At 38.0% G+C, this 23,125-nt stretch overlaps 1 protein-coding gene across 5 annotated transcripts in view; it reads left to right on the forward strand.

Annotated features, from left to right (window-relative positions):
* ZNF782 (zinc finger protein 782) overlaps window positions 1-9,020 on the forward strand; it is a 67,988-nt gene extending 58,968 nt beyond the window's left edge. For 4 of the 5 annotated variants that reach the window (XM_025359809.1, XM_025359810.1, XM_025359811.1 and 1 more), the window contains 2 exons: window positions 1,169-1,270; window positions 5,507-9,020. In XM_025359809.1, coding sequence (XP_025215594.1) covers window positions 1,169-1,270; window positions 5,507-7,362 — 1,958 coding nt within the window. In that variant the 3' untranslated portion in view covers window positions 7,363-9,020. The remainder of the gene's footprint in view (window positions 1-1,168; window positions 1,271-5,506) is intronic. The other variant, XM_025359813.1, reaches the window with a different exon arrangement.
* The last annotated feature ends 14,105 nt before the right edge of the window (window positions 9,021-23,125 follow it).

A 23,125-nucleotide genomic window follows, 5' to 3' on the forward strand; every position in this document is an offset into this window, starting at 1 on the left:
GTCATTAATTAGGAGGTTTTTCTACCCTAGTTGGTGATGATCGTTGTCTATCATCAACAAAATCTAGCAACTCACAATGTAAAATTCACAATATCTAGCACCCAATAAAAAATTACTAGGTATGAATGATCATTCCTACCTTTGTGTCCGCTGTAGTGATTTTTCAGCCTATTCTTTTTCACTGGTCTTTTCCTAACCTTGAGTGATTTTCTTATATGCTTGTACAAGTCAGTACTCAGGAGACCCTTCTGCAGATCTCCAGCATTTTATATCAGTATAGCTCTTTCTTCACTGGCATTTACTCCCACAAATTCTAGTTGCCAGGGATTCCTTAAACATCCAATTTTGTCACATCAGCTTACCAAGTCTGCCAGCCTCTGCTTTGGTGTTCTCTTTTTCTACTCTGGGTTGGCAACTCTCTCACAAGTAGCCTGTGATAATCATAGGGCTCACCTCATTGTTTCTCTACTTTCAAGGATCCCTGTCTGCACTGCCTCTTGGCTAAAACCTAATTACCATTTTTTATATTTTGTTTGGTTTTTTAGTTGTCTGTTATGGAGCAGCAAGTCAGTTTCTTTTACCCTGTTACAGCCAGATATGGAAGTCCTCATGAAATATCTTCCTTGACACCCAAGACATTGGCCATTTTAGAATTGTATGTTATTTAGGTGTGCAGTTTAGGGGTTCAAGGAGATTGACCATTTATGAGAATAAGAGAATGTTTTCTGGCCAGGTGTGGTGGCTCACGCCGCTGTACTTTGGGAGGCCAGGGTGAGATAATTGCTTGGGGCCAGGAGTTTGAGACTAGCCTAGGTAACATAGTAAGACTCTGTCTTTACAAAAAAACTTTTAAAAATTAGCCGGGTATGGTGGTGCACACCTGTAGTCCCAGCTACTCAGGAGGCTGAGGCAGGAGGATTACTTGAACCCAGGAGTTTGAGGCTGCAGTGAGCCATGGTCGCACCACTGCACTTCAGCCTGAGTGACAAAGGGACCCTGTTGCTAAAAAAAAAAAGTAAGAAAGAAAATGGTTTTTTTTGGTTACTTCCTCAAAGAAGGTCCAGTGAGCACCCTGAATATGCCCCTTCTGAAACTGTACCTTTTTCACATTCAGAAACAGTAGAACCTATACAACTAATGCAAATGCTAAATTATTTCCCATTTATAGGGTACTGCTTTACAAAACCAGAACTGATCTTCACACTGGAACAAGGAGAAGATCCATGGTTATTAGAGAAAGAGAAAGGATTTCTAAGCAGGAACTCCCCAGGTGAGTTACTGAATTCAATGAGCAGAAGGTTCACTGATTCACTAGGAGGACTCACACAACTCAGCATATAGTCATAATAATGGTTAAATTATATACAGTGAAAAGATACAAAGAGAAATCAGCAAAGATTAAAGGTGCATGGGGCAAAGTTCATAGGAAACAAACCGTAAGCTTCTGAGAGTTCATACAGTTCCCCAAGCACAGTTCCCTAAGCAAGGAATTGCGAAAACCCATGTAAATGTTGTCTACCCAGAATTGGTGCCCAGGATTTTTATTGCGGGATAACTATGTAGACACCCTCTGTCTAGCATGCACCAAAAATCCAGACTTTGAGATGGAAAACTGGTGTTCTCTATCATGTTGTTTGTACAGGGCTGGCACAGTGAGCTCCTCAGCAGTTATGGGAATCTTGTTTCTAGATGCCAGCCAAGGGCAAACCTAATAAGAAAGTCTTTCTAAGAGTAGCAGTCTCAGGCCTGCTGTATCAACTCTTGTCTCTACAAAACCTATGCAAATCCCTGGCATAACATAGATTAAGACAAACTATTTACCATATCAACGAATGTAAGTGGATTAAATGCGCCTATTAGGAGAAAATTCTATTAGATTTTGTTAAAGAAGTATATTTTAAAAATAATTGGAGAAGTTCAAAATACAGTTAGGAATTGCTAAGGCAATAAAATACAATAATTCAGGTTTTATTTGCTTTAAATTCCTACTTCTATCGCATAATCTTGGAATACTTTATCCTATACTTTATCTCTTCTTTTTGTGAACTCAGTAACTAACACTAAAGTTAAATTCAGGTCAAAAAATAGAGAAAAGAAAGGGCATTTTGATAATGCTAAAGTAGACAGTTTTGAAAGGATATGTTAAAAGTAGACAACTTTAAAATATATTTAAGAGTTTTGAATATTTGTGTACTAAATTACCGGGTTTCATAAAACAAAAAAACACAAGTGTTCCGAGGAAATACGGAAACATATAGGTAGCGTAGCCTTTAATTTACCTTTTTGATTTCATACCGGAACCAGAGGATCGCAACTGAGATCCTAGACTAGTGCTCAGCAAATGAGGACACAGGGGAAATTCTACCTGCTCCCTATTTCGGTCAGGAAAGATTTTTCTAGAACACAGCCATAGCTGTTCATTTATGTGCTAATGCTGCAAGGTAGAAATGAGTAGCTGCAACAGAGACCACATGATCAGCCCAGCGGAGGACATTTACTCTCTGGCCTTTTCAGAAAAAGTTTACTGACTCCTGCTCTAGAAGTTATAAATAACATGTTTTATAAAACTGAATCTGCTGTGTCTTTCAAAACTCTACTCTTTTAACAAAGAATGAATCCATTTTAAAATGACCATGGGACACTGACAAAATATAAAAGTATTTTGTGCAAACATCAATAAATTCCACAAAGTAAAGATAGTATTGTCCAGTAAAACTATAAATTGCAAACAATGTGAGAAGAATTAAAGTCTCTCTGTCTTAAAATCAATAAGGACTATATAAACATATTTAATCAAAGAGTAAATGAAAATCAAAATTGTCCAATATCCAGAAAATTTCAAAGGTAAAAAACATGCATACTAGAACCTTTGGGATATAGATAAAGCAGTGCTTAGAAAAAACTTTTAGTCTTATATTAGTCTTATATAGTTGTTTTTTAAAGTGAGAAAGTTTTCAAAGAAAACTAAGCAAAGCAAAAGATGTAATAAAAATAAAACTATATTAGTATAAATTTTAAAGCCAAAAGTGGTTCTTGCAATAAAAATAACTGAATAAAATAGATAATCTCAATTAGAAAAAGGGGGAAAGCACTATTACTCACTTAAAGTTTTGATTTAAATTCCTACTTCTGTGGTATAGTTTGAAATCCTTTAGTGTATGCCTTATCTCTTCTTTTTGTTAACTCACAATCTACTTGATAGAAAAAAAAAAAAGAAATGAAACACTGTGCCGGAGAGCACATAGTTATTGAATGAGCTCCATTCCTACCTGGATTATAATCCACTAAAAAGAATGGTCTCTGCTTTACTCTTCTATATATTGAGTCCATGCAATATAACACATAAGTATTTTTAATAATATTGTGTATTAACTTCAAAGCCACTTGGGAGAGGTGTTTCTTATTGATTCATTCAAAAAACATTATCCCTAAATGCAAACACCCAAGTCAAATTTCTGAGACTTTTGAATAATCAGGTGTAGGTTAGCATTGGGTCTGAGCACTTGTGTAGGAAAGAGGAGGTAATTTTGAGGCACATTGCTTTTTAAGAGTCACTGTCTTCATTTATATTACAGAGAGGTATAAAGTATATCAGAATGAAGGTTATATTTTGTAAAGGAGAACAAAGCTGCATAAAATAATGCTATTGATTAAAAAGTGAACTATTATTTTACGTACAACTAAGAAAGAGAAAATGCCATTTAACTTGCACGTGAGGTAAGTTTTAAAATACTCCCTAATTTGAATGATGGTAACTTTCTTAAAAAATCATGAGTGTCAGATATATGAGTACTATCCATATATCCCTTGTTAAAATGAATAATATAGACAGTAACTACTTTTAGATTGTAAATAAATGTTCCTTACATTTGTGGGAAGACACAAGAAGCCTTTTGTGTGTATGTAATTTGGGAAATGCTTTGCATTGCCTGAAGGGCATCTAGAATCTACATAGGTCTAAGACTAAAAAGCAGAGTGACTCAGAGAAAGAATATAAGACTGTTACTGTCAATATACTATTTACTGGTGATATACTGTCAAGACTAGAGCAGAAAAGACTTTGGGCTATTGCAGTGACAGCTAGAACATGTAATGAGCCTGCAGTTAGTGTAAAACCTTCTTTTCCTGAATATCTCTTAGGGCACTAAGGCAGTGTATTTAAAGCCTTGGGGCTGACATTTTTGCATGGAATGTGGGTAGCAGTAGGGCAATAGCAGTCAAACATACACAAGAAATTTATGATAAATAAATATAAAGGATACATGTAAAGTTTTTAAGTCCAGGTTAAAATATGATCTTTAAGGTACTCACAGTCGATAAAAACTAGCAATGTTAAAAAGTAGATTGAAAACAGAATTAAGGATTGGACAAAGACAAGGCTGGTTTTAGGGAAAAGAGTGAGCAAACTGAAGAGACAAAAGTTAAGATTTGATGATCTAAAAAGATTCACTATTGACCAGGTGCAGTGGCTCATGCCTGTAATCCTAGCACTTAGGGAGGCCGAGACAGGTGGATCACCTGAGATCAAGAGTTTGAGACCAGCCTGGCCAGCATGGCAAAACCTTATATCTACTAAAAATACAAAAATTACAGGCACATGCCTGTAATCCCAGCTGCTCAGGAGGCTGAGACAGGAGAACCACTTGAACCCAGGAGGCAGAAGTTGCAGTGAGCCAAGATCACACCACTATACTCCAACCTGGGCGACAGTGAGACTCCATCTCAAAAAAAAAAAAAAAAAAAAAAAAGATTCACTGTTGAACAACCCTGATACAATAAACCAAGTCACCAGAGCTAGGGCAGAGCAGTGAATCCAATCGAGGTGGAAAAATGACTTTAACTCCCATCAATTTTATACTTCCACTTACACATTTGTGTTCCTTTGATGATAATACAGACAGAATTAAAATGTGGTCTACAGTAGTGTTTCTTCTAACATGAGGAAATTGGTGCCATTATAAATTTATTTTGTGATACGTAGAAAGGAAATGGAGCTTCAACTGGACTATTGTAGGCTAATGATTATCCTACCATTGTAATTTATATTTGTATAAGAATCTAGACTAGCGTTATTCCCTAAGGCAAACCCTGTCTCAGATAAAACCACTAATCCATTGATTTTTGTTGTTAGCTACTTCATTTTGGTAATCTTTTTTTATTCATCCCATTCTCTGATTTTCCTGTTCCCAGGATCCAGTGCTCTTACATATACACCATTTTCAGTCATTTTGTTGATTTATATCCTCTTCTCTATTCAGTTTTGAAATTTTTATTTTAAGATGCCAAATACAGATGTATATTCATTTCCCATTTCTTTTTCTACTACAAAAAAAAATTAAGCTAAAAAGGGAATATAGAGAATATACTTGAAATTACTTTATTGTTGAGAAACTGAGCCAGAAACTCAGGAATCAAATACATAATAGGGCATATATATACATATATGTCCCATTCCATAAGAAATGTGTTAAATATCATAAAGTTTGTTTAATTTTATCATTTTTAGAAGACTCCCAACCTGATGAAATCTCAGAGAAGAGCCCAGAAAATCAAGGCAAACATTTGTGGCAAGTTTTATTCAGCAATAAATTATTGACTACAGAGCAAGAAATTTCAGGAAAACCACATAATCGGGACATAAACATTTTTCCTGCAAGAATGATGCCTTGTAAATGTGACACTGTGGGGTCTGCTTACCTGGGTCTCAGCCCAACGGCCCCACACTGTCAGTATTCAAAAGAAAAGGCTCATGAGCATAATGTATGTGACAAATGGCTCATCAGTATTAAGGATGGCAGAACTAACACTCAAGAGAAATCTTTTGCTTATAATAAAAGTGTAAAAACCCTCAGTCATAAGGAGGAAGTTATTCAGTATCAGACAATTCAGACTTCGGGGCAAGATTTTGAATATAATGAAAGTAGAAAAGCTTTTCTTGAAAAGGCTGCCCTTGTTACATCTGACAGTACCTACCCAAAAGGACAATCTTACAATTTCAATAAATTTGGGGAAAACAAATATGATAAATCAACCTTTATTTTTCCTCAGAACATTCATACAGAGAAGAGTCACTATGAGTTTAATGATACTGGAAATTGTTTCTGTAGGATCACTCACAAAACTCCAACAGGAGGGAAATCTTTCAGCCAAAAGTCACACATTAGAGAATGTCGTAGAGTTCACATAGAGATGAAACCCTTTGAATATGGAAAAAGTTTCAAGCATAATTCAACCCTCCCAGTGCATCAGAGAACTCATGCAACAGATAAATACTCTGATTATAACCCATGTACAGAGACGTTCAGCTACCAGTCAACTTTCAGTGTACATCCGAAGGTTCACATAAGGGAAAAACCCTGTGAGTATAATGAATGTGGAAAATCCTGCTCTGTTAATTCACGCTTGATTTGGCCTCAGAAAAGTCACACAGGGGAGAAACCCTATGAATGTCGTGAATGCGGGAAAGCCTTCAGTGAGAAGTCACGCCTAAGAAAACATCAGAGAACTCACACAGGAGAGAAACCATATCAATGTGATGGATGTGAGAAAGCTTTCAGTGCAAAGTCAGGCCTAAGAATACACCAGAGAACCCACACAGGGGAGAAACCATTCGAATGTCATGAATGTGGGAAATCTTTTAACTATAAATCAATCCTCATAGTGCATCAGAGAACTCACACAGGGGAGAAACCTTTTGAATGTAATGAATGTGGGAAATCTTTCAGCCATATGTCAGGCCTAAGGAATCATCGAAGAACTCACACAGGGGAAAGACCATACAAATGTGATGAATGTGGGAAAGCTTTCAAACTGAAGTCAGGCCTGAGGAAACATCATAGAACACACACAGGGGAGAAGCCCTACAAATGTAATCAGTGTGGAAAAGCTTTCGGTCAGAAATCACAACTCAGAGGACATCATAGAATTCACACAGGGGAAAAACCCTATACATGTAATCATTGTGGGGAAGCTTTCAGTCAGAAATCAAACCTCAGAGTACATCACAGAACTCATACTGGGGAGAAACCCTATAAATGTGAGGAGTGTGGAAAAACTTTCAGGCAGAAATCAAATCTCAGAGGGCATCAGAGAACTCACACTGGGGAGAAGCCCTATGAATGTAATGAATGTGGAAAAGCTTTCAGTGAGAAGTCGGTCCTAAGAAAACATCAGCGAACTCATACTGGGGAGAAACCATATAATTGTAATCAGTGTGGGGAAGCTTTCAGTCAGAAATCCAATCTCAGAGTACATCAGAGAACTCACACAGGGGAGAAACCCTATAAATGTGATAAATGTGGAAAAACTTTCAGTCAAAAATCAAGCCTTAGAGAACATCAGAAAGCCCACCCAGGGGATTAAACATATGCATATAAAGAATATGAAAAAACTCTGAGCTGGAGATCAAACCACAATACATAATGAACACACAGGAGAAAACTGTTAACATAGCACTGGAATTTCCTCTACAATTTCAGCCCCCACCAAATGTCAAAGAATAGAAGATGAATTGTTGAAATGTATTTTATATGGGCATTCTTTCAGCCAGAGCACAGTCTTCCATGGATATTACAGAACTCACCCAGCAAAGAAACCCTATAAAGATAATGAATATAGAAAATACTCATGTGAACTCTCTCCTCAGAAAACTCATGCTGCAGAAGAGCTCTGAGAAAGTAATAAAAATGTGAAAACTTTGTGCCAACAATCAAAACTCTTTCATCATCAATCACACAATGACAAAAGCTAGAATATAATAAGTGTGTGATAAACTTTAATGAAAAGTCAGTACAGCAGAAAATACATTCAAGGTGGAGACCTCATAGTATATTAAACAAGAAATGAAGTTAATGGATGTGGGAAATTCTTCTGCCATGTCAACCCTCATTTTAACTTACATAGAGGTAATCCCTATATGTCACATAGTAACTATTGAAATGTTCACTAGTAATCATTTTCACTTCTCTCTCATGCCACACCTGGCCTAAATTTCTCAACCGCTCTGTCATATAAATGGGTCATATTGTTACTCTCTAGCTAGTGGAATATGGAGGTCAATGACAGGTCTTAAATACATCAGCAAAATTCTCAATATTTTCTTCTATCCCTCATTAGAGTGGAATGGAGGAAAATCTTGGGACTCAGGCTCTGATGATAGAAAGTACAAGATGGTAGGAACCAAGGTCAGAGAAGGACCCTGTGGCATGGAGTTTTCTCCTCCATGTACACAGTTGGACTTTTTGCAGTGAGGAAATAAATGTGTTCTCTGCTGAACTTCTAAAGGTTTGGGTATACTTGATACTGACAGAAACTCAACAACCCTCACCTAATAAAACTCACGAGTATGATTTTTCAGGACATCTGAAATCAGTGTATGTCAGAAAAGTCACATATGACAAACCTCAGACAGCATCCTGAATGACCATGGCTTTTATTCCCAAGTCTTCCTCATCGGACAGGTAATATCATCAGAAATCTGACATTCTAACAAATGTAGGAAATTCTTCACACACACAGACATGCACACACACACACACACACACACACCCAGAATCTCATTAAATATTTGATAATTTAATTTTGAATGTGTAAAGTTTTCAACAAATGATCATATTTTATATCAGAGCTTGTTACAAGGGGAAAATCTATCAATTTAAGAAAGGTAAGTAATAGCCTTTATCTAGATATTGCTATATCAGAACTGTTGTTTCATATATAATATCAAAACTTTTAATGAAATGTAACATTGATTAATAGACATTCAGTATAATAAAAAGCTTAAAAAGAACAAGAAATAAATTGCATAAACTGAAAAGCAGTGTTGCAAATATGTGAGTGTTTTGTGAGTTATTGATTGTTTATGTATGTATAGGTGCATGGTACTTACCAGGTATTTGTTTTATATATTTCTTAGACCTCAACATTGCTATAAGAGAATTGTGTTCCCCTTGCTTTATAACTACTTTGACATCAGCTACAATTTGCCACATGAATATTAATAACAAACCTTTTATGGAAAATATCTGATACCACATTCCCTTTCTCCTACTGCCTTCTAACATGTCTGTCTAGTAAAGGCCATTGTTACTAAACTGCCTCCTTTCAAAGAAGCCAGTGTCAACCAATAAATTTCTCTCTCTCTTTTCTGTGTGTGTCTCTCACACACAAATACACAAGCAAATATATATATATATATATATATATCTTCAACATTACTGATTCTTTCCTAGCAGTGTTGAGTACAATAATGGACACTTGGAAGGCAATCTTTATTTATGGTACTGTGTTTTTCATTTTTAGCATTTTAATTTTGTTATAGTTTTTATCTCTCTGCCACAGTTACCTACCTGATACTTCATGTTGTCTAGTTTTCCCGCTGGAGTCACTTTCTATGGCATTTGGCATTCTTTCTCTCAGTTAAACAACTGCTTGGATCTTTGTTTCTCTCTACAACCACCTAGTTTTCCAGATAGCTTTTTTGCTCTGTGGCCTCAGACATCTGGTGCGTTGAAGAAAAGTTAAAGCCTTCCCAACTGTTTTCTTGTTTCATGGATAGAGAGCAGTGCTCTTGCCTGCTCTCTATTTCTCTGAGTTGTAACTGAATGTCATCAGTTTTTTGACAAATGTTTCAGGGTAATTTGATGGAAAAATGATAATTGTTTTCAAAAATGATGCTAAGATAATTGTATTACTCCATTCTCAGGCTAGAAAGAAGAAAACCCCAAGACTGGGTAATTTGTAAAGGAAAGAGGTTTAATTGACGCACAGTTCTGCATTGCTGGGGAGGCCTCAGGAAACATAAGATCATGGCAGAAGGCAAAGAAGCAGGCACCTTTTTTACAGGACAGCATCGTGAGTGCAGCAGGGCAAATGCCAGATGCTATAAAACCAGTAGATCTCATGAGAGTCAGTCACTATCGCAAGAACAGCATGGGGAAAACTGTCCCCCATGATCCACTTACCTCCAGCTGGTCCCACGCATAACACGTGGGGATTATGGGAATTAAAATTCAAGATGAGGTTTTGGGTGGAGACACAGGCAAACTGTATCAATAATGATACTTATATATTGTAAATGCAACTTGATCTTTACACCATAATTTAAAACTTACTCAAAATAAATCACAGAACCAAACAAAATCACTAAAAGTACAAAATTTATGATAGAAAACAAAAGAAACTGACTGGATATGGTGGCTCGCCTGTGTAATCCCAGCACTTTGGGAGGCCAAGGCAGGAGGATTGCTTGAAGCCAGGAGTTTGAGACCACCCTGCACAACATGAGACCCTATCTCTACAAAAAATGAAATTAACCAAGCATAATGGCATGTGCCTGTAGTCCTAGTCCTAACTACTTGGGAGGCTGAGGTGGGAGGATTGCTTGTGCCCAGGAGTTTGAGGCTGTGGTGGGTTGTGATCATGCCACTGTACTCCAGCCTGGGTAACCGAGCAAGACTCTGTCTCTTAAAAGAAAAAAAAAAAAAACAATGTTTATAATACAGAAAATGCAGTTATAATGGACCAAAAAAAAGGAAAACATTAAAATAGATATTTCACTGAAGATATATAGTTGGCCAATAAATACTAGAAACAGTGTCCAAAGCTTTGGTCAGCAAGAAGGTGTGTGTTCATGTGATAGCAATACAAATCCATATTGTAGTTCCTTATAAAGATAACAGTACCTTACCTACAACCAGCAATTTTCATTCTAGGCATTTACCCCAGAGAAACACATAGGGGTGCACCCAAGATGGCTGAATAGGAACAGCTCCTGCCTCCAGCTCCCAGCGTGAGTAACACAGAAGACGGGTGATTTCTGCATTTTCAACTGAGGTACAGGTTCATCTCACTGGGGCGTGTCAGAAACTTGGCGCTGGTCTGTGGGTGCAGCCCAACCAGCGAGAGCTGAAGCAGGGTGAGGCATCGCCTCACCTGGGAAGCACAAGGGGGAAGGAAATTCCTTTTCCTAGCCAAAGGAAATTGAGACACACAAGACCTGGAAAATCAGGTAACTCCCATCCTAATACTGCGCTTTACCAAGGGTCTTAGCAAACGGCACACTAGGAGATTATATCCCACACCTGACCCAGAGGGTCCCACACCCACGGAGCCTCCCTCATTGCTAGCACAGCAGTCTGAGATCTAACTGCAAGGTGACAGCGAGGCTGGGGGAGGGGCACCTGCCAACGCTGAGGCTTAAGTAGGTGACAAAAAGCCACCAGGAAGCTCAAATTGGGTGGAGCCCACCACAGCTCAAGGAAGCCGGCCTGCCTCTGTAGTCTTCTCCTCTGGGGACAGGGCATAGCTAAACAAAAAGCAGCAGAAACCTTGGCAGAGGTAAATGCCCCTGTCTGACAGCTTTGAAGAGAGCAGTGGATCTCCCAGCACAGAGGTTGAGATCTGAGAACGGACAGACTGCCTGCTCAAGTGGGTCCCTGACCCCTGAGTAGCCTAACTGGGAGACATCCCCCACTAGGTGTAGACTCACACCTCACACCTTACATGGCAGGGTACACCCCTGAGACAAAGCTTCCAGAGCAAGAATCAGCAGCACACGCTGTTCAGCAATATTCTATCTTCTGCAGCTTCTGCTGCTGATACCCAGGCAAATAGGGTCTGGAGTGAACCTCAAGCAAACTCCAACAGACCTACAGCTGAGGGTCCTGACTGTTAGAAGGAAAACTAACAAACAGGACACCCACACCAAAACCCCATCAGTGTGTCACTATCATCAAAGACCAAAGGAAAAACCACAAAGATGGGGAAAAAGCAGGGCAGAAAAGCTGGAAATTCAAAAAATCAGAGCGCATCTCCCCCTCCAAAGGAAAGCAGCTCATCACCAGCAACAGAACAAAGCTGGATGAAGAAAGACTTTGACGAATTGAGAGAAGAAAGCTTCAGTTGATCAAACTTCTCAGAGCTAAAGGAGGAACTGCGTAACCAGTGCAAAGTAAAAACCTTGAAAAAAGAATGGATGCATGGATAACTAGAATAATCAATGCAGAGATCTTAAAAAAACTGATAGAGGTGAAAACCATAACACGAGAACTACGTGACAAATGCACAAGCTTCAGTAACCAACTCGATCAACTGGAAGAAAGAGTATCAGCGATTGAAGATCAAATGAATGAAATGAAGCCAGAAGAGAAGTGTAGAGAAAAAAGAGTATAAAGAAATGAAAAAAGCCTCCAAGAAATATGGGATTATGTGAAAAGACCAAATCTACGTCTGATTGGTGTGCCTGAAAGTGACAGGGAAAATGGAACCAAGTTGGAAAACACTCTGCAGGATATCATCCAGGAGAACTTCCCCAACCTAGTAAGGCAGGCCAACATTCAAATTCAGGAAATATGGAGAACGCCAAGATGCTCCTCGAGAAGAGCAACTCCAAGACACATAATTGCCAGATTCACCAAAGTTGAAATGAAGGAAAAAATGTTAAGGGCAGCCAGAGAGAAAGGTCGGGTTACCCACAAAGGGAAGCCCATCAGACTAACAGCAGATCTCTCAGCGGAAACTCTCCAAGCCAGAAGAGAGTGGGGGCCAATATTCAACATTCTTAAAGAAAAGAATTTTCAACCCAGAATTTCACATCCAGCCAAACTAAGTTTCATAAGTGAAGGAGAAATAAAATCCTTTACAGACAAGCAAATGCTTAGAGATTTTGTCACCACCAGGCCTGCCCTACAAGAGATCCTGAAGGAAGCACTAAACATGGAAAGGAACAACAGGTACCAGCCATTGCAAAAACATGTCAAAATGTAAAGTCCATTGATGCTAGGAAGAAACTGCATCAACTAGCGAGCAAAATAACCAGCTAATATCATAATGACAGGATCAAGTTCACACGTAACAATATGAACCTTAAATGTAAATGGACTAAATGGTCCAATTAGACACAAACTGGCAAATTGGATGAAGAGTCAAGACCCATCAGTTTGCTGTATTCAGGAGACCTATCTCACATGCAGAGACACACATAGGCTCAAAATAAAGGGATGGAGGAAGATCTACCAAGCAAATGGAAAACAAAAAAAAACAGGGTTGCAATCCCAGTCTCTGATAAAACAGACTTTAAACCATCAAAGATCAAAAGAGACAAGACCATTGCATAATGGTAAAGGGATCAATTCATCAGGAAGAGCTAACTATCTAAATATATGCACCCAATACAGGACCACCCAGATTCATAAAGCAAGTCCTTAGAGACTTACAAAGAGACTTAGACTCCCATACAATAATAATGGGAGACTTTAACACCCCACTGTCAACATGAGACAGATCAATGAGACAGTTAACAAGGATATTCAGGAATTGAACTCAACTCTGCACCAAGCAGACCTAATAGACATCTACAGAACTCTCCACCCCAAATCAACAGAATATACATTCTTCTCAGCACCACATTGCATTTATTCCAAAATTGACCACATAGTTGGAAGTAAAGCACTCCTCAGCAAATGTAAAAGAACAGAAATTATAACAAACTGTTTCTCAGACCACAGTGCAATCAAACTAGAACTCAGAACTAAGAAACTCAATCAAAACCACTCAACTACTTGGAAACTGAGCAACCTGCTCCTGAATGACTACTGGGTACATAACAAAATGAAGGCAGAAATAAAGATGTTCTTTGAAACCAATGAGAACAAAGATACAACATACAAGACTGTCTGGGACACATTTAAAGCGGTGTGTGGAGGGAAATTTATAGCACTAAATTACCACAAGAGAAAGCAGGAAAGATCTAAAATTGATCTAGCATCAATTTTAGCATCAAAATTAAAAGAACTAGAGAAACAAGAGCAAACACATTCAAAAGCTAGCAGAAGGCAAAAAATAACTTAAGATCAGAGCAGAACTGAAGGAGATAGAGACACAAAAAGCCCTCCAAAAAATCAATGAATCCAGGAGATGGTTTTTTGAAAAGATCAACAAAATTGATAGACTGCTAGCAAGACTAATAAAGAAGAAAAGAGAGAAGAATCAAATAGACACAATACAAAATGATAAAGGGGATATCACCATCGACCCCACAGAAATACAAACTACCATCAGAGAATACTATAAACACCTCTACACAAATGAACTAGAAAACCTAGAAGAAATGGATAATTTCCTGGACACTTACACTCTCCCAAGACTAAACCAGGAAGAAGTTGAATCCCTGAATAGACCAATAGCAGGCTCTGAAATTGAGGCAATAATTAATAGCCTACCAACCAAAAAAAGTCCAGGACCAGACAGATTCACAGCTGAATTCTACCAGAGGTACAAGGAGGAGCTGGTACCATTCCTTCTGAAATTATTGCAATCAGTAGAAAAAGAGGGTATCCTCCCTAACTCATTTTACGAGGCCAACATAATCCTGATACCAAAGCCTGACAGAGATACAACAAAAAAAGAGAATTTTAGACCAATATCCCTGATGAGCATCAATGCAAAAATCCTCAATAAAATACTGGCAAACCAAATCCAGCAGCACATCAAAAAGCTTATCCACCATGATCAAGTGGGCTTCATCTCTGGGATTCAAGGCTGGTTCAACATATGCAAATCAATAAATGTAATCCAGCATATTTAAACAGAACAAAGACAAAAACCACATGATTATCTCAATAGATGCAGAAAAGGCCTTTGACAAAATTCAACAGCCCTTCATGCTAAAACTCTCAATACAGTATTGATGGAATGTATGTCAAAATAATAAGATCTATTTATGACAAACCCACAGCCAATATCATATTGAATGGGCAAAAACTGGAAGCATTCCCTTTGAAAACTGGCACAAGACAGGGACGCCCTCTCTCACCACTCCTATTCAACGTAGTGTTGGAAGTTCTGGCTAGGGCAATCGGGCAAGAGAGAGAAATCAAGGGTATTCAGTTAGGAAAAGAAGAAGTCAAATTGTCCCTGTTTGCAGATGACATGATTGTATATTTAGAAAACCCCATTGTCTCAGCCCAAAATCTCCTTAAGCTGATAAACAACTTCAGCAAAGTCTCAGGATACAAAATCAATGTGCAAAAATCAAAAGCATTCTTACACACTAGTAACAGACAAAAAGAGAGCCAAATCATGAATGAACTCCCATTCAAAATAGCTTCAAAGAGAATAAAATACCTAGGAATCCAACTTACAAGGGATGTAAAGAACCTCTTCAAGGAGAACTACAAACCACTGCTCAGTGAAATAAAAGAGGACACAAACAAATGGAAGAACATTCCATGCTCATGGATAGGAAGAATCGATATGGTGAAAATGGCCATACTGCCCAAGGTAATTTATAGATTCAATGCCATCCCCATTAAGCTACCAATGACTTTCTTCACAGAATTGGAAAAAACTGCTTTAAAGTTCATATGGAACCAAAAAAGACCCCGCATTGCCAAGACAATCCTAAGGCAAAAGAACAAAGCTGGAGGCATCATGCTACCTGACTTCAAAGTATACTACAAGGCTACAGTAACCAAAAGAGCATGGTACTGGTACCAAAACAGAGATATAGACCAATGGAACAGAACAGAGCCCTCAGAAATAATACCACATATCTACAGCCATCTGATCTTTGACAAACCTGACAAAAACAAGAAATGGGGAAAGGATTCCCTATTTAATAAATGGTGCTGGGATAATTGGCTAGCCATAAGTAGAAAGCTGAAACTGGATCCTTTCCTTACTCCTTATATGAAAATTAATTCAAGATGAATTAGAGACTTAAATGTTAGACTTAAAACCATAAAAACCCTAGAAGAAAACCTAGGTTATACCATTCAAGACATAGGCATGGGCAAGGACTTCATGTCTAAAACAGCAAAAGCAACAGCAATAAAAGCCAAAATTGACAAATGGGATCTAATTAAATTAAAGAGCTTCTGCACAGCAAAAGAAACTGCCATCAATGTGAACAGGCAACCTACAGAATGGGAGAAAATTTTTGCAATCTACTCATCTGACAAAGGGCTAATATCCAGAACCTATAAAGAACTCAATCAAATTTACAAGAAAGAAACAACCCCATCGAAAAATGGGCAAAGGATATGAACAGACGCTTCTCAAAAGAAGACATTCATACAGCCAACAGACACATGAAAAAATGCTCATCATCACTCGCCATCAGAGAAATGCAAATCAAAACCACAATGAGATACCATCTCACACCAGTTAGAATGGCAATCATTAAAAAATCAGGAAACAACAGGTGCTGGAGAGGATGTGGAGAAATAGGAACAGTTCTACACTGTTGGTGGAACTGTTAACTAGTTCAACCATTGTGGAAAACAGTGTGGCGATTCCTCAAGGAGCTAGAACTAGAAATACCATTTGAGCCAGCCATCCCATTACTGGGGATATACCCGTCCTTTGTAGGGACATGGATGCAGCTGGAAACCATCATTCTCAGCAAACCATCGCAAGAACAGAAAACCAAATACCGCATGTTCTCACTCATAGGTGGGAATTGAACAGTGAGATCACTTGGACACAGCCAGGGGAACATCACACACTGGGGCCTATTGTGGGGAGTGGGGAGGGATAGCATTAGGAGATATACCTAATGTAAATGACGAGTTAATGGGTGCATTATATGTATATATATAATGGGTGCATTACATGTATGTATACATGTCACATGTATACATATGTAACCAGCACATTGTGCACATTTACCCTAGAACTTAAAGTATAATAATAAAAAAAAAGAATTACGTACAAATGTTCATAGAATCTTTACTCATAGTAACCCCAAATTGTAAATAATTGGATTTATTAACAGAAAAATATATAAACAGTACTATTACCATATAATGGAATACAGCTGTACAAGGAAGGAACCGCTAGTGCATGCAGCAACATTGATAAATCTTAAGATTGTGCTGAGCAAAAGAAGCCAGGCACAAGAGGTTAGAGCTGTATTTTATCCTATTTATATAAAATTCTAGGAAAGACATCTAGTCTAGAGGGATAGAAAGAAAGTAGACCATTCATTGCATAAGGCTGGGGGCAGTGGTGTGTGAGGATCCATTGGTTAGAGGAATAAGGGAATTTTTTTATTATGATGGAATGTTCCATATATAAATGGTGGTGATCTTTACAGAACTGTACAAGTTTTTAGAACCCATCAAAATATACTAAAAATTTGTCTACTTTGCATAAAGTATACCTCTATACAGTTAACTTTTAAAATAATAAAGGTGAGTTTAGGGTCCCCTGTACGTTATGAGACCCAGCAGATTCTCAATTTACTAAATGGCTTATTGACGTCACTAGAGTGTTCATTCCCTTTCTTCCCATATGGCTGTGACCTTGGAAAGTCAGTTCTCCTTTAATATGTCTCAGTCTCCTCATCACCATAATGATGGTAATTACCTACAATCCTTTCTGAAAGAATTTTCTGAGTTAATCTGTGTCTGTTCTTTAATACGTGGCACAGAGTAAGTGAGCAATAGGTAATAATTATCACCATTATATATTTTACGAGTATTAAAAATCAAAATAAAGGCCTGTGTTCCTTACAAGAGCCTCAAAAAAAGATTGTAACTCATAAAAAGATACATTAGGCCTAAAGGAGATACAGCCATCATGTGATGGCGGTGTGTGAGTTCCTCATAGTATAGTAGCATCAATTTTTCTTTAACTCTCTAATGAGACCGTTTCCAAAAAGTTTTAAAGCTGAGTCTTTTATTCTCCTGTCGACTGGCTGACATGACTTAACCCAGTTTGTAAGTGTTGAGTTCCCAATAAATTGCTTTTCCACAAAAAGCTACTGCATGACTTCATGCACCCCCAGCCTTTCTCTCCTGGAAGTTTTAAGAATCCAGAACTAAGCTGGAGTACTGTCAACCTTGGGTATTTTTTGTTATACTCCAGGATAGAAGTTACACACCAGATGTATAAATACTCTAGAGAAAAAGCATTTCAGGTATTGAAGGATAGCACACACCCACCCGTTTGCTTTTTTCAGCATATAATGGCCACTCTTGCCCTGAGTTCTGTTTCCCTGCTACACTGGAGGTGATTTCAGTTGTGTCCCATGATGCATTTTACACAGGAACTGCTTTCTGAGTTATCTAGGCAGTAGAATCACATCACAGCAACTTCTAAATTAAAAGAGGATTCAGAGACTGGCAATTGAGTTGGCCCTCATCAGCTGTGGTTTGAATGTGTCCCCCCCAAAGTTCATGTGTTGGAAACTTAATTCCTAATGCAACAGTGTTCAGATGTGGAACCTTTAAGGGAGGATTAGGTCATGAGTGCTCTGCCATCATGAATGGATTAATTTCTCTATCACATGAGTGGGTTCATTATCAAGACAGTGACTTTGTTATAAAAGCAGTTCAGGCCTCTCAGGCTCTCTCATGGGCACTGTCTCACATGTGATGCCTTCTGCTATGTTATGATGTAGCAAGAAGTCTCTCACCACATGTGGCCCCTTGATCTTGGATGTTCCAGTCTCTAAAAGTGTGTGTGTGTGTGTGTGTGTGTGTTTTAATAAGCTTTTATTCTTTATAAGCTACCCAGTTTCTGGTGTTCTGTTAAAACAACACAAAATGGACTAAAACAGCATTCTTCACACATGTTAGGGCCTGAAAAAATCACCACCATCATTTCAAGTAGTAAAGGGAACCCTGCCAGTGTGTAGAGTTCATGGGGGCATGACTTGGGCCAGGTCTTGAGAACTCATCTTCTGGGTTAGTGTAGAATTTTAACAAGGATTCTGAGAGGATACTGAACGCAATTCATAGAGGCCATTTCATATTCCTAAGGGGAACATTTTTATCAGTAATATGGATATGACAGTACTGGTGAGGTGAGGTGAAGTTGAGCAGAGTGATGAGACATAGGCAATATTTCATTTGGTAGTATAATTTCTTTTTATATCAAAATTACTGGAACTGGACAAGACAGACAATAGTCACAACGTATAGGAAAACAAATATTGAGGTTTATATATAAGTATGCAACAAAAACCATTAAGTTGCCAACAGTTTAAACTGTCAAACCTTTTTCCCTCACTAATACTTTATATATACATCTTTTTAATGGAGAGTGGGGGACTCAGCCTCTTATTTGTCCATTTGCATCATATGCTTTGGTAACATCCTTGGAAAAAGCAAAATTGAGTGTTCTCATCACCATAAGAGGATGAATAATGTGTGATGCTGGGACTGCAGGCCAAGTGCTTGTCTTCTAGAAGCACCATGTCAGCCACGGGTCCTGGGCAAGATGGTAACTGCTTGGCACGGAGAGCATAAAGATTGATGTCTTCAAACCAACCAACCAGGCAGCCAGCAAAGCCTCAATAGCCAGGATCTAAAGAAGTGGATCAGATTGCAGTGTTTGAGCAACTTCCTGAACCCATATCTGGAAAGGGCTCTTGAGGCTCCTGGGATTTCTGGTACCACCTGATTTCTTGGAGACAGTCCAGGACAGGGAAGGATGTGGCATCTAGGTGACCCCTCAGGGGGCTCCATCTTGCAGGTGGTTGTGGTAGTCAGGGACTTGCAGTGGCCTGAGATCATGGCAGGTGCTTCTGCAGGTGGGCTTGTTACACCACTGAAGTTGCTAAATAGTGCTTCTCAGCACTTGCCTTCCCTTCTGTGTTGTCTCCAAGAGCAAAAGTGGCCTCAGTGCCTGAAAGAGAGTAAAAGTGACTGCAGCTGCAGACACGAAGTATGACTTTAGCTCTGGACCACATCCAATTGTACCCTGCATTAAGCTCAGGCATGTCACACCTGGTCCATAGAGGTTGGTTAAACAAAGGAGTCAGCAAATGACATTTCCAGTGAACACACTAGTAATTTGTTTTTATATTATTCTATTTTTTTTCTTGAAAGAAATGAATACAAGTTTTTAAATTAAGTCCAGCTTAGCCAGACTCTTCGGCATGTTTTTCCAATCCTTTTGTATTATTTAGCTGGAAATTTCCCCCTTATTACTTTTTCTGCATCCCATGAGTGCTTATAATTTTTTTCATCTTCATTTGTTATTTTGTTTGTTTGAGACAGGGTCTCGTCTCTTGTCACCCAGGCTGGAGTGCAGTGGTACAATCACAGCTTATTGCAGCCTTAACGTCTTAGGCTCAAGTGATCCTCCCACCTCAGCCTCACGAGTAGCTGGAACTACAGATGTGTGCCACGGTGCCTGGCTCATTTTTGTATTTTTTGTAGAGACTGGGACTCTCTCTGTTTCCCAGGCTGGTATTGAACTCCTGTGCTCAAGCAATCCTCCTGCCTCAGCCTCCCAACATACTGGGATTACAGGCATGAGCTACCATACCCGGCCTATTTGTCTCCTAAGTATTTTCTATTTTCCCTTGTAATTACATCTTTGACCTGTTTCTTGCTTAAGGACATGCTGTTTTAATTTCCACAAATTTGTGAATATTTCCACTTTTCTTCTGTTACTCACTTCTAACTTGTATTAGAAGAGGTTTTGTATGATATATATATTTTTTCAATTAATTGAGGCTTAATTTGGGTACTAACACATAGTCCATCTGGGAGAATATCCCATGTGCACTTGAGATTAATATGTATTCTGTTATGGTTGGATAGTGTTCTGTATATGCCAGCTCTAATGGCTTATCATGATGTTCAGGTCCTCCTTTATTTATCTTCTGTCTGGTTGTATTATTCATTACTCACAGTAAGGTACTAAAGTCTCCAACTATTATTATACAACTGTATTTCTCCCTTCAATTCTGTCCATTTTTGCTTTATATATTTGGATGGTTTGTTATTAGGTATATAAATGTTTATAATTTTTATATCATCTTGTTCTATTGAATCTTTTTATTAATATATAATCTCCTTTGTCTCATGTAGATGTCTGATTTAAACTTTATTTTGTATGATAATATTACTTGCTATCTTTCAGTTACCACTTGCATAAAATATCTTTTTCTATCCTCTCACTTTTAACCAGTTTGTGACTTTGGAGCTAATGTGAGTTTCTCATAGGCAACATAGAGTTGGATCTTGTTTAATCCATTCTGTGAGTCTCTTGATTGGAGGGTTTGATACATTTATATTTAAAGTAGCTACAAATAGGCGGGTGCAGTGGCTCACACCTGTAATCCTAACACTTTGGGAGGCCAAGGCAGGGACTTGAGGTCAGGAGTTCGAGACTAGTCTGGCCAACATGGTGAAACCCCATCTCTACTCAAAGTACAAAAATTAGGCAGGCATGGTGGTGGGCACCTATAATCCCAGCTACTCAGGCTGAGGCAGGAGAATTGCTTGAAGCCAGGAGGCAGAGGTTGCGGTGAGCTGAGATTGCACCATTGCATTCCAGCCTGAGCGACAGAGTGAGACTTTATCTCAAAAATAATAATAATAAATAATAAAGTAATTACTAATGAAGAGAAACTTCTATTATTTTGGTATTTGTTCTCTATATACCTTAGAGCTTTTTGTTCCTCATTTTCTGCATTAGTCATCTTTTGGGTTAATTTTTTTGTAGTGAGACATTTAAATTCCCTTCTCATTCCCTTTGTGGACATTCTCTACCTACTTTCTGGTTACCATGGGCATTACAATTACCTTCCTAAACTTATAACAGTCTAATTTATAGAATGTTATAAATTAACATACATACAAAACAGCTTAACAACATACAAAAAAACCTTCTCCTATAAAGCTTTATTTCCACGACTTTTCAGTAGTTGATATCACAAAATTACATATTTATGCATTTTGTATCTAAAAACACTAGTAATTTTTTTTAACATTAGTCTCATAAAAGTCATGTAGAAAACAAAAAGTTACAAACCAAAGTTATAGTAACACTTTTATGATTGTCTGTATATTTCCCTTTTTCAGAGATCTTTATTTCTTCATATGGCTTTGAGTTAACTATGTTTCATTTAAGCCTGAAAGACTCCTTTTAGCATTTCTTGCAGGGAGGCCTATTTGTAATAAATGCTTCTAGCTTTTCTATATACAGTGAAATGTGTACTACAGTCAAGCAAATTAAAAGACCCATCATCTTACATACTCTCTTTTTGTGGGAATAGCACCTAAAATATACTCTGTTAGCAAAAATTCCAAATACATATTATTGACTGTATTCCTCATGCTGTATATTAAATGTCTAGACTTATTCTACATATCTGCAAACTTGATATCCTTTGACTCACCTCCTCTCATTTGCTCCTCACTCCTATTAACCCCCTGGTAACCACCATTTTATTCTCTGTCTCTATTCAACTTTTCTTTTTACATTCTACATATAAGTAAGTGAGATCATGCTGTATTTTTCTTTCTGTATGTGGCTGATATCACTTAGCATAATGTTCTCCAGGTTCGTTCATGTGTGGCAATTGACAGCATCATTTTTAAGGCTAATATTCCATTGTATGTATGTGTATACACATCCCATAGTTTATCCATTTACCCATTGACATTTGGATTGTTTATATTGTGGCTATTGTGAATAATGCTGCATTGAGCATTGGTGTGCAGATATCTCTACGAAGTGCTGATTTAGTGTTCTTGCAGGTATATACCAAGCAGAGGGATTTCTGGGTCAAATGGTAATTCTATTTTTAATTTTTAATGAAACTTCCATACTGTTTTCTGTAATGGCTATCCTAGTTTTCATTCCCACTAACAGTACACAAAAGTTCCCTTTTTTCTATACCCTCACCAACACTAGCTATCTCTTGTCTTTTTTTATTTTAACCATTCTAAGAGGTGTGAGGTGATATTGGGGTTTTGATTTGCATTTCTCTGATGATTACAGATGTGGAGCACATTTTTGTATCCTTGTTAGCCATTTGTATGTCTTTGGAGAAATGTCTATTCAGGTCCTTTGCCCCGTTTTTAATTGGGTTCTTTATCTTTTCGAGTTTGCAAGTTCTTTATATATTTTGAATACTAACCCCTTATGAAATGTATGGTTTGCAATTTTTTTTTTTTAAGTCGGTAGGTTACCTTTTTATTTTGCTGGAGTTTTTTTGTTTTTTGTTTTTTGTTTTCTGTTTTTGTTTGTTTGTTTGTTTTGGCTATGCAGAAGCTTGAGCTTATTTTTGCTTTTATAGACTGAGCTTTTGGTGTGATGTCCAAAGAAAAATTTCCAAGGCCATTATCAAGAATCTTTCCCCCATTGTTTTCTTCTGGGACTT

The sequence above is a fragment of the Theropithecus gelada genome, chromosome 15 (assembly GCF_003255815.1).
Source record: "Theropithecus gelada isolate Dixy chromosome 15, Tgel_1.0, whole genome shotgun sequence".
Classification (NCBI taxonomy): domain Eukaryota; kingdom Metazoa; phylum Chordata; class Mammalia; order Primates; family Cercopithecidae; genus Theropithecus; species Theropithecus gelada.